At 33.9% G+C, this 13,937-nt stretch overlaps 3 protein-coding genes across 5 annotated transcripts; all 3 read right to left on the reverse strand.

Annotated features, from left to right (window-relative positions):
* Positions 1-2,016, reverse strand: LOC110917872. The gene is made up of 4 exons (XM_022162321.2): positions 1,925-2,016; positions 1,618-1,839; positions 1,073-1,384; positions 1-476 (listed from the first exon to the last, which is right to left on the reverse strand). Exons 1-4 carry the CDS (start codon positions 1,988-1,990, stop codon positions 186-188), a joined length of 891 nt encoding a protein of 296 aa, XP_022018013.2. The 5' UTR covers positions 1,991-2,016; the 3' UTR covers positions 1-185.
* A 5,022-nt stretch (positions 2,017-7,038) lies between these two features.
* Positions 7,039-9,155, reverse strand: LOC118482155 (glycine-rich RNA-binding protein 3, mitochondrial-like). Of its 3 annotated transcripts, none has more exons than XM_035977692.1 (5): positions 8,612-9,155; positions 7,932-8,072; positions 7,781-7,849; positions 7,566-7,672; positions 7,039-7,302 (listed from the first exon to the last, which is right to left on the reverse strand). In XM_035977692.1, exons 2-5 carry the CDS (start codon positions 8,062-8,064, stop codon positions 7,252-7,254), a joined length of 360 nt encoding a protein of 119 aa, XP_035833585.1. In that variant the 5' UTR covers positions 8,065-8,072; positions 8,612-9,155; the 3' UTR covers positions 7,039-7,251. The 3 variants fall into 3 exon arrangements, with proteins under 3 accessions (XP_035833585.1, XP_035833586.1, XP_035833584.1); XM_035977693.1 differs by having other exon boundaries at positions 7,566-7,641; positions 8,589-9,155; XM_035977691.1 differs by having other exon boundaries at positions 8,589-9,155.
* A 3,183-nt stretch (positions 9,156-12,338) lies between these two features.
* LOC118481798 lies at positions 12,339-12,929 on the reverse strand. Its single transcript, XM_035977071.1, has one exon. It carries the CDS (start codon positions 12,927-12,929, stop codon positions 12,339-12,341), a length of 591 nt encoding a protein of 196 aa, XP_035832964.1.
* Positions 12,930-13,937: the final 1,008 nt, after the last annotated feature.

Genomic DNA, 13,937 nt, shown 5'->3' on the forward strand with positions numbered 1-13,937 from the left:
AAACATTAGTTACTTTAAATAAACCACAAAAGAAAGTGACAGCCACTAAATGGAAAAATATTTCACTAGCACCTACATTACATGATGAACCTGAAACACGATCACCAACATAGAATGAAGATGAGATAGAAATTTGAAACTGTTAAATGTCATACACTTCTAGAAAAATGAGCAAAAGAGCAAGATCAAAATTGAAATTGTTTTAAAGTAAGATTTAGACGGCCTGATATAAGCCCGGTTTCTTTGACTACCTGCGAAAGACCTATATAATCCAAAGGTGGCAAGATTCTCCTCACCCCGTGAAAAATACGTCTAGACTTGCCACCGAATATCAATACATCACCAGATTCCAATAAAACCTTTTCTAACTTGTTTTCATCTCTAGTATGACCATACAAGAATTCAGCAGATTCGCCAATGGAGACGGAAACTACAGGCAATCCTCTATCTAGACCACCAACATGCTCATCGCAATCCTACATTCAAACAAAAATACACAAAAATCAACTCTATCATGGAAAATGAATTACCTACAAATGGGTCCATTAAGGTTAGGTTTTCTAGATGGGATATGTGAAATAGCTCAAGTATTATTATTGTTGTCACATAACTTTGCATTCAATAACATAACAATAGGTATATCATTTCTAGAATTAGAACGTCCATAAAATCATTTTTCACATTATTTAAAAAAAAATAATAATCATGATAATAACACTCCACGTCCCATCCCAATTTGCTTCCTCCAACGTTGATCTATATGCTTTTTATAGCCTAAATGATGACATAACAGGCTATTGTAAACAAAGAATACATATCAATTTTTATCCAAAATTACACATTTAATGTGAAGTGTAAAACGTTACGTTACAACATCACAACCTTGAACATTTTAGTAAATTAACAAAGCCATGTGATGATGTAACAGAAAAGTCCAAGATAGAGTACTTATATTTAATTCATTTTACGTCAACGTGCACCTGTTTTTATAGGGTATCCGGGTAAGGTATGCAAGTAAAAAAGCTAAGAAACATTTAAAGGGGTGTGTATGTATGTGCCAATAAAAACTAACCTGGTGAAGGCCGAGTCGATCACCGTATGAATAGAAATTCGCTACACAAATATCTGGGAGCATTGAAGGAAGTAACTTCATATGGAGTTGGGCATCTTCAATTGCGTTTTCAGCTAATGAAATAAATTCATATGGAAGCGGTGGTGGTGCAGAACCATCACTTCTGTAACTTTTCTCATACTTTGTTACTGGATCCCACAGTCGACCAAAACACATCATATGCAATCGAAGTTTAGCTCCACTTCGGTTACTAGGCCGGTAAAAACCCCCCGGACCCATAGCCCACTTTTGACATATATTCACTATATCAACCTAAAAGATTAGATCCGGGTCAAAAGCACCCAACATGTAAATAAATATCTGAAAAGCATTGTCCTTGTGATGTTGCAACAAGGATTAACAAGTCTACTTTAACAGCATTGATTGTTCTTTGACAAAGCAAATTAAACAAAGATATTATGGTTGTAGTTCACATTCATTCAAAACTTTAATAAGAATACCTATCAATAATATTGTGATGATTATTAACGGGAAACAGTAAATACCTGGCCCATGTGGGTGAGGTAATTCTTGAAGAGCACCATTCCAGGTCCAAGTTCTTTACGACCAAACATAAAATTTCTCCACCTATCAAACACTAGATTCCTTCTCACCCTGTCTGTCATGATTAAACTAAATGGTTTTGCTTTATTTTCATCCTCAATGTTGGGAGAAGGAATGCTGTGATACTGCTTCAACATTCCAATTGAAGGGCCATGAAATACATTCTGCAAGTATATATATAAACTTGTGACAACCAACCGTACAGCATGTTTAGAATAAGAAGAATTCATGAATATACAAGATGCTCACCCCAAAAGACAGAGATGAAGATCCCACGGTTTTCAATAACCGGTAAAAGCTGCTCGAATAATTCATCGTTATGATTTGACTTTGGGGAGAACGGCAGGCAAGGGGTTTTGTTTTTATAAAAAGTATAATATAATTAGGGTTTGCACCTTATACTCCTTTTATAAAACCTAATCTACCTTTAAGCCCTTACGATTATACAATTATAACCCTTTAATAATAATCTATTTAATATTAAGTGGCCCGTGTTTAAACTATTATTATTTCACAAATAATAATCCACTTACTGTGTAACTCTTCGAATCGTGCCGAGTTGGTTACGTTGACTTTAATTATGATCGGACATACACATCACATGTCGCCAACAAGGAATACGTACAGATGGTACGTAACACAAAACTACCATCAAAGCGTTCACCAAGGAATCCGTTTAAACCTCTAGAACAAAATAGAGATAATTATCTAGTAATAATTATCTAGGTTTTTAATTTATATAGGGAAATTGGACTGTAATAATCCCACCTAAACATTATTGGCCATTAATAATCCCACCTCAGAATAATCCACCCACTAGTCCCACCTTTCACCTATTTTTCCTACAATGGTCCCGCGTTAAAAAACTTAACGGAGTTAAGCTTTTTTTTTCCAAATTACAAACAGATTTTTAGGGCTTTTGATTAGAACGACGATACGAGTCCATTGTTGCAAAACTTGCCTCGAAACGGTGCTCCAAACGATGAAAACAACGCTTCAATTCGGGTCTTTAAATTTCCAATTAACCAAAATCAAGTCACTTGGAGCACCATTTCGAATTAAGTTTTACATCAATGGACTCGTATCATCGTTCTGATCAAAAGCCCTAAAAAATATGTTTGCAATTTGGAAAAAAAAAACTTAACTCCGTTAAGTTTTTTTATCGGGGGACCATTGTAGGAAAAATAAGTGAAAGGTGGGACTGGTGGAGGGAATACGCTGAAGTGAGATTATTAATGGCCAATAAGGTCTTGGTGGGATTATTACAGGCTAATTCCCCATTTATATAAGAGCTTCTCGATGAACAATGATACATGTATCTATACTCTTGTATATGAACTTAGGAGCCCAAAGCCTAAAGTATCCTTGTGATCATACAAGTTTGATATCTTTTCTATAAATGTATAGTATCACCTAAGAAACATGCAAATAAATGAACAAAGCCACTTTCTTAGGACTTTTAAGTTGAAAAATGCTACGAATCTGTAACGTACACCGTAACCCCTAATTACACACGACTCATAAGCTTTGTGCGGTTTCATAAACCCTATATACGTAGTCTAAATCTATTCCAACACTAATGAATGAAGCATTGTATAAGTAGTCTGTTCTACGTATTTTGTAAAAATAATAATTTCACAATACAATCTTGTGACATAATTTTTTCATGCAGAATTTCACATTTTGATATACCGATTAACAACTCTTTTTTCTTTTCACGTGCCAACATTTTTATGCTAAAATGCATTTTTGTTTATGTCTATAAAACTCTTTTTCATATTTAATAAACTTCTAAGTTACATGAGATATACGGCAAGTCAAAGGACGTTTTTGAGATAGTTTTTTTGCTGAAAGTTTGATGCTTTGAATCTTTGATGGTTCCAACTACTTATCTTTGTTTGATGTGAGTTTACATGACCAATTACTTCTTTAGTTTGTTGGCACTTAGCTCTTTCCCATGTTACACAAGGATCACATTTGAAAATATTGTATTGTGTTTCTCTCTTGCAAACCATACTAACACCCTCATCGGATATTTCCAAGGAATTGAATTTGTTCAAAAGTGGTCTCTATTAGTTTGGACTTTAAACACATAAACTAAGTAATACACTTTTGACCTTAGTTCTAACATTTTAGTCCAATTTTAGAATATATTATGAAGTAATGGTTACACAATTTGAATCATAAACTATTACACAATTTGAATCATAAACTATTATTATTATTATTATTATTATTATTATTATTATTATTATTATTATTATTATTATTATTATTATTATTATTATTATATACAACATTTTCCTTGCCTAGTGGGCCCATTCAATTAAATGTTAATAAAAATCAAGAAAATTAGAATTTGGAGTTTTGATGAACCATAGCCTAAAGCCCGACTACAAGCAGGGCCGGCTCAATGTTTGTAGAGGCCTAAAGCAAACAATAAAATTGAGGCCTTTTTATCGGTTATCTTCGGGGTTGAGCAAAATTTAAAGTGTACCCGATAACACCCTTCTATTTCAATAACATATATAAGTGATATTGTATTTTATATCATATATACATACGCATAGATAGTTTAATATATTATTTGACTTTCGTTTCATACTACATTATACATCACACAAGCATGGTTTTTTTTAATGGTAAAAAACAATTTTCTTAATATTCACATATCTTGAGTTTCTCAATATTCATCTTCCCCATCTTCTCTAATGTTTCTCACCCAAAAAAAAAACACAGAACTGAAAACAATCTTATTCTTTCTATTTTAGAATTTTCTTCTCATCTCACTCTAGAAATATATATTATATCATCAAGTATATATTAATTTACCTATGAAAATGGATAATACTAGCTTTCTAAAATTGGGGGCCTTTCAAAATGTGAGGCCTAAAGCAAAAGCCTCATTTCACTCTTGCTTTAGCCGGGCTTGGCTACAAGGTGTGTGTATGTGTGTGTGTGTGTATATATATATATATATATATATGGTTGAGTTTATTTCAGAACTTTAAATAACTACAGAACTTTCAGAACTCCTAATAAACAATCATTTTATATATAAGTTTTTTGTATTTATGATATTTTTATCATATATTTTATATATTTCTTTGATTACATACATGTTAAAAGTAGTTTACATATATCTAAATAGGGAGTTTATTTTGGCTAGAAAATATATGAATCAATAGAATTAGGACATGTGACAAAATTTAAAATAAAGAGAAAGAGTATTTTAGTCAATCTTATCCTTTTCTTCTTCCTTCTTCTTCCCAGTAACATCAAAACCCACCATTTTCAAAACGCACCATCTTCAACCATTTCTTCACTTTCTATCTCAATAATCACTACATTATAGTGCGATTTTCGTCACCAATCAATGATTCAAACACCCGATCAACATGTTCTTCAGCTTTTTTTTTTTGAAGAAAACCCAGTTTAATTTCATACAAAATCTCGTTTTTTTCCGATGATTTTGAAGATAATCACTCGATCCGCTCGATTCGATCTCTGATAAGTGTTTCAATCATTGAAATTTCGTCAATCGTTGAAGAAACCGACTTCGATCCATGTAAGAAATTCTTTAATTTCATTTTTATTATCTGAGTTTTTGATTTAGTCATTGCGTTTTACGATCTTGGCGGGGGTACGGGGGCAGCGCCCCTGTTAGCAGGGTCCCAGGGGCGGCAGCCCCTGGCGGGGTCCAAGGGGCAGAGCCCCTGGCTAGGGTTGAATTGCTTTAATAAAAATGCATCAGAAAATTTAATTTTCCAGAAATTGCCTCATTTCGAACACAGTAATTCGTAGACAGTTTTGATTTACTACTCTCTGGTTCAGACAGTTCACAGACAGGTCAGCTTGTGTCCATTGCGTTTTAGAAATAAAGTTTCTGTACATTGTGTGGCGGGGTCCAAGGGGCAGAGCCCCTGGCTGGGGTTGAATTGCTTTAATAAAAATGCATCAGAAAATTTAATTTTCCAGAAATCGCCTCATTTCGAACACGGTAATTCGTAGACAGTTTTGATTTACTACTCTCTGGTTCAGACAATTCACAGACAAGTCAGCTTGTGTCCATTGCGTTTTAGAAAAAACACATTTTTGAAGTGTTTTTAGTTCATTGCGTTTTAGGTAAACACATTTTTAGGTGTTTTAAGTCCATTGCGTTTTAGAGAGAACACTTTCTTTTATTTTTTAAGCCATTGCGTTTTAGAAAGGAGACATTTTTTAGTGTTTTCTGGCCATTGCGTTTTATAAATAAGACATTTCTTTTTGTTTTTGGTGAATTGCGTTTTAGGTAAAAACACATTTCAGTCCATTGCGTTTTAGAAAACAGACATTTTAAGTGTTTTGTGGTCATTGCGTTTTAGGAATAAAGCATTTCTTTGTGTTTTTTGTGCATTGCGTTTTAGGTAAAACACATTTTATGTGTTTTCAGTCCATTGTGTTTTAGAAAGTACACTTTCTTTTGTGTTTTTAGGCTATTGTGTTTTAGAAATAAGACGTTTCTTTGTGTTTTCGGCCCATTGTGTTTTACAAATAAGACATTACTTTGTGTTTTTTGTGCATTGCGTTTTAGAAAAAATGTCATTTTTTTAGGTTTTTTTTTCATTGCGTTTTATACAACCGGGTTTTAAAAATTTTTCTCGAAAATATAGCAATAGTATACTCGTTTTAAAGATAAAAAAACGCTCGTTTTTTTGGTGCAATTTTTATAAAAAAAAATAATGTCGTATGAAAAGTTATTAACGTTTAAAAAATGGAGGAAATTGGAGGAGAGAGAAACTATTAACTTGAATTGACTAGAATGTCTATAAACAAACCCACGCGCCTATTTTCTTCCTTTCAATTTCTCCCATTTAATCTTAGCCCTTGATTAACTAAATCGATGGTCAAGATTACTTCCTAGCCTTCTTAGCCAAATAAAATTTCTATTATATCCTAACCCCACCTCTAAATTATTCGAAATAATAGTTTTAAATTTGTTTTTTATTAACGCTGTTTTACCACGGCAAAGGTGCTTTCTTTCCTATTGACCCGGGTTACACGAGTCGAGCCTTTGGATATCAAACTACATACTTTGTTTGTTATCATCAACGTAAAACACTTTTCAATATCTTTTTATACGTGTAATTAACTTATCTTTTGGTTTGCCACGAAGCGCGGGCGTTGAATGCTAGTTTGACATAAATTTGTATTGAAAAGTGTAGCCATTGATTTAGATTATTTAGCCATTACAGAACCTCATTTGTTATTAGCGGTACTGCTACGATTTTCTATCTGCTTACTTACTGACGCATTCAAAATTTGACATTATTGTGTACATAGATTGGTCATAAAATTCGACTGGTATTGAAAAGCAAGATTTATAAAGAAAAAAGTCTTTGCTCGAAAAGGAACCAATCATTATATCCTGTTAACCCCAAGAACACTAATTGTCTCTGTAGCTTACAGGTTACAGGCATAAATAAAGTTTGCATATTGCAGATTCAACATTCGGAAAATAAACGCCTGCATAATATAGCAGATTCAAACACTCGTCAATGTCCCTGTAGCTTCCTTCTACGAGGAAGGCCACCACGTCATGGTCTTTTGTTGGCCCAACACACACTTATCGTTCGACCATGCAACTCCTGCATGAGATTTTGTTCATAATTGTCATTTCTGAACACATATTGAACAAACATCTATTCTTTTATTTAACATGAAGATTGCAACACCAGCTGTTCTGAAAGTTTTCATGTTAATATTACTTGTTTGAGTCCAAGAGTATCATACACCATTGAAGCCTCAAAGGTATTTTGGATCTTTGACACAGTCATCAACTTCTTTGAAGATACAAAAGGGGCTGATAGCGTGTCATAAACCAAGTAACAAGAGGGAAAAACGTACATACCCACTGATCCATATCATCGATTGCATCATTGCCAGCGTCATAGTCCGTAAAAGTAACAAAGCCAAAACCTCTAGACCTGCCAGTTTTTCTATCTGTGATTACTCTAGCTGTTGCATATCATAACGGGCCATGAGAGACATATCACAGAATATAACACAAAAAACTTTTAATTCAAATAGTATATAAAAAATTAAAATGTACAAATCTAGGGTAACCTTCAGAGACTTCCCCGTATGGGCTAAAAGCTTCTCGCAAGCTTGTATCATTTGTAGCCCTTGCCAATCCTGCAAAAACAAGAATTAAGACTTCTAAACTGATCAACATGATGATCCTACTGGACTTTTATTTGATTTGAGAAAGACATACCTCCCACAAAGACTTTCCAACTCATGCATCGTGTCATTTGACAGATATATGGACTTGCCATTGACATATCATTATTGATGTGCTTACTCACGGTCTGCCTTAGTATACTACCAGCTCTGTTGATGAGCGCCATGGTTGTATCTTGCAACCAAGAACACAACAATTCAAGGGATCAATTAAAAAACTCAATGATAGAACCTAAAAAATTCAAAACCCATGACACTATAATGCAATAAAGCTTTGGTAAACACATGAGATAAAAGACAAACACATGCTTTCGGTAGAAAAGTAAAGTTGGAAGACTAGTTTAGTTTTAAACTTTAAAAATAAGAATGCTTGCTTTAGCTATAGAACCAAAACCAACTAATTTATTGTAGTGTTTGGTATTGCCACTGGACTCCCACATGATGATCGCGTGCCCAAGGGCGGCCGCTTAACCATTACTTATAATAATGAACTTTTGTACGTAGACAAAATCAAACCAGCGAGCCAAGATGGGAATTTCAAACAAAACTCAGATTTGAATTTATTTATAGTATAATGAAGTTACTGATAAACCCTATTCCCAAATCAATACTAAACCGAACCCTAAATCCTATTATTCAGTAATCAATCAACGACGGACAATGAAATATAACATTCTTAGGCGAAACTAACCTGAATGCATACAAAATACTCACCGGTTGCGCAGCAATTGTTTGTATTACAAGGTGACTGGAGAGTAGGAAATTTTCCGATGAGGCTCCTTGAGTGATTTGAATGGGGGTACACATCTAGCAGATCGGTTATAGGTTGTGTATATATACAATTTTGATAATTAATATGGTCGATTCGAAGTTTGATTCGGTTTTTTCTTTTTTGTAATAACTTCCGAAATTAAGAGATTTTGTTCGAAATATGGCGATTTGACTACTGAGTTTGCGTATAAATGGTTCGGTTATGCGACTCGGTTCAGGATTCCAAGTTTGGGAAACACGATTTCGCTTCATATGATGAACGTGATTTGGTGGATCTTTGATGATCCGAACATGTCGACAAAAGAGATGAACAACATTTCTGTTTTGAAAGTTTCATCAAGCTGACACTTATGGTCCCTGAATTATAAAGATTTTATAATAGTTAACTTAAACCTTTACAACCCCCTTATGGACTTTTAAAAGAAAGGCAGAAATGGTCCTTTAGGCTTTTAAAACTTATTTATATGTTAAAAAAAATCCATTAAAATAATTTCTAAACTTATATATATATATATATATATATATATATATATATATATATATATATATATATATATATATATATATATATATATATATATATAGGGAGGGGCTCATGCGAGAACCACCCTTATTGTGAGAACCTTGATAACCAATGTGAACACAACCTAAAATAGCTAAAAAAACCTAACCCCCCACCCCCAAAACCTAACCCCCCCCCAAAAAAAAAACCTAAACCCCCCTCCCCCACCCCCCAAAAACCTAAAAAATATTAAAAAAAATCAAAAAAAAAAAATTTGTGTGATTTTTAGCTATTTTTAGGCATTTTTGGTGTGTTCACATTGGTTCTCGCGGTTCTCACAATAAGAGGTGGTTCTCGCATGATCTTCTCCCTATATATATATATACATATATACACATACTAGTAGAGTGTCTGACTGCCTGCGCGATGCGGCGGGGACGACACTTTGCATTTCGGCACTCGTTTCTAGTAGTTTCTTATTGTGGTGGAGGTAGAGGATCCTGTAAAAAGTCCAACTTTTGTGAGAAGTGTAAGAAATAATTTGGGAATGACAAGTGTCCCTTATCTTAATTAATTCAAAAAGATATATTGGTAATTGTCCATTCTTATCAATTAATTGATTTCCAAAGATAACTGCCAAAAATATCAGGCGATATATTAGGGATGTGATCGAATTCTTTTTGTTCTATACATTTAACTAGCCTAAGATCCCGCGAGTTTCGCGGGTCGCTTAACACAAACATATAATCTATACCGACAATGAGATGGACTTTTTAATGAAAGAACTTTTCAATATAAACGTATAAAAATATGATTTTTCTCACTTAGGTAAATATGTTTTGATTCATTGTTTATAGGTATTGAGATGTTATTGTACAAATGATTTTATAGGAATTTTTAGAACCCGGATGGATTTCATTTTTTTAATTATTTTTTTATAACTTTGGTTATTTGATATATATTTTCTTAAATAAACCATTTTTAACCAGTTTTGACTTTAACATATATTGAGCAGAACACATATTGACATGAACCTATTTTGAGCAAAACCCGTTTTGACTTACCCGAACCTATTTTGACCTTAGCATATATTGATCAGAACACATATAATCAATAATCAATGAAATAAATAATAATAAAGCTATTTATGATTAACACATAACTGAATCATACAAAAAGTAATTTATTCTGTACACATGCTAATTGACAAACACTCTTTGCTACAAAGTAATCACCGGTAGGATTAAGTGGTGGAGTTCTTTGCCCGAGATGAAAAAGAACTACATATTAAAGCACGTACACAATCGTATATTTGTATTCTTTTTCAGATGTGGCAAGATTGTCGTGTCAACAGGCTGAGTAATGAAAACACATTTTACTTATAAAAAACATTAATATAACTTATGTGCTAATTATGATTGAAGAAGGCAGTACTACTATAATCATAATGTAAATCTAAATATATAACTAATAAAAACAAATGGAGGTTGTATGCGTTAAAAACAAACTTTAGATGTCCCCATTGGTTAGTCTCATTGCCGGTATATATTATATGTTTACACCGAACCTGCAATTTTATTATAACTAACACCTATTTTGCATCTTATGTGTCTTAACTGTTTCTTGGCAAATAACATTTAAGTATTTAACATCCCTTCTTCGCAAATAACATTTAAGTATTTAACATCCCTTCTTCAAAATCCAATCATTCAAATAACAGTTAAGCTACACTTATAAACAATAAAAATACTAAATTAATTAAAAAAAACACAAATTTACAATTCTCCTGGAAGTATTCCAAAAACTAACTTCCGGATCTAACCTATGACATGTTTAATATGGACTTTTTTTATTGGAAATCCAAGTAAATTGTCCAACAATAAACTCAAAAATTGAAACCCAGATGTGGATGAACTCAAAAATTCATATACTACCTCAAACCTGCAGTTGCTATTGAAAAGGATTTATCTGCTATTGAAAAGGATTTATCGGCGAATGGAACAATGAATGAAGGCTCTAAATGAACTTTTTGGCAATTTCCCACAACTGAGAGCCACCGAACCTGCAGCCTTAAGCATCATACCTCTATTGACCGTCTTTAAATCTGGCTCAGAACCAACTCAAGGAGCTGCATTAGATGCTCCACAACATGTGCGACTCAAAGGTTCTGTCTAACAAAACATTTGTAGATCTAACGTTGCCACATAGAACTGGTGGATTAACCTTTTCATGTAAATGCTCCATAACATGTGCGACTCCTGCTGCAACTTTCATCCTTGAGATCCAATCTAATGGTTTTTGCCCGGAGGAAGATCTGTCATTTATGTTCATTAAAAATATTAGGATCTTGATTATGAGAATGAACATTTTCATGGAGGCATTACAATGGCAATATTTTATTTTCACACAACAAAATGCAGTTAGAAAATTACTAAAAGTGAACATAAAAGGAGAGAATAATACCATGTAGATGATCTTTAATCGAACCCATTGGCATGTACTCATATACCAAAATCCCGTTAACATGATCCGCGCAATATCCAACAAACATATGTAAGTATAAAAATCGAAGAACAAAGTACCTAATAGAGATAAAGTAAAAAAGAAAAAATTGGCATATATCTATAATGTTTAAAAAAGAAATAAAATGTACTGCAACCCACAATTCTAACTGAAATCCTTATAAGCATTGCCTTGAATTCTTATAAAAGGTATTATTAAAGAATATTTCTGGATCAAAATCTTTTTAAGCATTATTCAGTTATTGCACTAAACATACCCGAGTCTTTTATGGTTTACAAAACTACCAATGATTCGTTTGAAACAAATGATCCCATTTCCTCTTGAAGCAAGTAAATGTTAAGTAATAAGGAAAATTGAAAGATACCTCAGACTACATGGTATAGTGATGGACCATCCTTGGAGGATGATCCGCCACGTAGGCGACACATCACATTCCTCACTAAGATGGATCATCCTCCAAAACTAGGGGGCATGGGAGGATGATCCTAGTCATAGTCCTTCACCACTTTTTATGTTTTTTTTATTTTTTTTAACATTTGACAAATATACTAATAAAATATTTTCATTAATATTAAACACACATTACATAAATATTAAAAAAAACATAAACTTAAAAAAAAAGACTTAATAAAAATAAACATAAAGTTAAATAATTTGATGCTTTTTCATGATGTCGTTTTGTAGTTTTTTCAACATCGAACGTTTCGGCTCGGGTTCGTTATCGACATTCATCATCATTATTTCCCATTCCTTAAGCCGAATTTTTTCATCGGAGATTCGGATTTTCTCATTCGACAATCGGACCTTTTCTTTTAACTTCTCGTCCGATGCACGACTTTTTTCTTCGACGGCCCGCTCCTTCGCCTTCGTCTTTTGGGCCGATATGTCGTTGTACACTTTTAGGTGTTCCATAAACTCAACCATGTTCGGGTCCACCTTTTCCTTTCCTTTTCCCTTGGCCTGATCCTTCTTTGTTTTGTCTCGGCCCGGTGGACGCTCGTGTTCACGTACGTTATACTCGTATTCGTCATAGTCGGCGTCATCATTTAAGTTAATGTGACACCTCGCGTCCGATCCACCGGCGCTTAAACTACCTGTTTCCGATGTTTTTTGGCGTTTCGCCATCGCCACCTCGTTAGGAATGGGCGCCCATTTTGGGTCGTTTTTTAGAACCATCCACGCGCGAACGTGAGGAAAGTTGGAACCATGATTTTGTTTATACTTTTCCAATGCCATTTTGAACACATCTTCGTCGTTCCACCCGCTACGACGGTCACTTGTATATAATTTGTTATACTCCTCGCAAAACGATTAACCGTCGAGTTCAATTTTCGCCACTTCGAGGAAACCGAGTTGATATCTCTATACGGGCCTTGGTCCATCATGGCGAGAAACTTGGTCAATACCTTGGACCAAAACCCGTCACCCGGTTGGTTATTACCTATAAAAAAACAAACAAATAAAATTAAATAAACAAAACAAACCTTAAAACAAACAAAATAATTAAAAAATTAAAAACTGTTAAACCTAATTAAACAAAACAAACCTTAAAAAAAACCTACTGTTATGAAAAAAAAAATAAAAAATTAAAAACTGTTAAACCTAAATAAAAACTAAACTTAAAAACTATTAAATTTAAACCAAAAATAAACTATAAAACTTAAATATAACCTACTGTGAAGAAATAAAAAATTTAAAAATGTAAACTTTATAAATTTAAACTTTAAAAAATGTAAACTTTAAAAAGATGTAAACTTTAAAAAAATACGAACCTTTTACCGGGTTGTCGGAAGTGCCAACGAAAGCCTGGCTAAGGCTTCTTCTTCGATTGGGGTCCACTTAATCGCCTTCGGTTTCGACGCTTGATCACCCACTACTTGTTTCCCTTTGTTTCGTTTTCCTTTCCCTTTAGGCGGTTGGGTTTCGGGCACAATCTCCACATCGTCTTCGGGTTCGGATTGAACGGGGGGTGTGGGGATCGGTTGGGGTTGAACGGGGGGTGTGGGGATCGGTTGAGGTTGAACGGGTGGAAAGTTCCAAGCACCCCGCATCATCATTTGTTGAAGAGCTTGATTTTGGGAGATTTGAGTGAATTGGTTGGGCGAATGTTGGAATGAAGCAAACGCGTTCGATGAAAATTGGGAGAATTGGTTCGGTTCTAGCGTTGGATAATATCCCGGAACCGAAAAAACATTTGGTTGGGTCGGATTGTTGGGAGTATTCGGGTTGTTCGAAGGAGTGTTG

Source organism: Helianthus annuus, chromosome 9 (genome assembly GCF_002127325.2).
Source record: "Helianthus annuus cultivar XRQ/B chromosome 9, HanXRQr2.0-SUNRISE, whole genome shotgun sequence".
NCBI classification, from domain to species: domain Eukaryota; kingdom Viridiplantae; phylum Streptophyta; class Magnoliopsida; order Asterales; family Asteraceae; genus Helianthus; species Helianthus annuus.

Excerpts from the sequence above, each read along its gene's own strand:
- LOC110917872 (XM_022162321.2), bottom strand. The coding sequence starts at position 1,990 with ATGAATTATTCGAGCAGCTTTTACCGGTTATTGAAAACCGTGGGATCT. Across the intron at positions 1,840-1,924 it reads CTTCATCTCTGTCTTTTGGG|AATGTATTTCATGGCCCTTC; the intron begins GTGAGCATCTTG and ends ATATACTTGCAG. Across the intron at positions 1,385-1,617 it reads ACCTCACCCACATGGGCCAG|GTTGATATAGTGAATATATG; the intron begins GTATTTACTGTT and ends CTAATCTTTTAG.
- LOC118482155 (XM_035977691.1), bottom strand. Across the intron at positions 7,673-7,780 it reads ATACGGGGAAGTCTCTGAAG|CTAGAGTAATCACAGATAGA; the intron begins GTTACCCTAGAT and ends GATATGCAACAG. Across the intron at positions 7,303-7,565 it reads TCGATGATATGGATCAGTGG|GAGTTGCATGGTCGAACGAT; the intron begins GTATGTACGTTT and ends AATCTCATGCAG.
- LOC118481798 (XM_035977071.1), bottom strand. The coding sequence starts at position 12,929 with ATGGCATTGGAAAAGTATAAACAAAATCATGGTTCCAACTTTCCTCAC.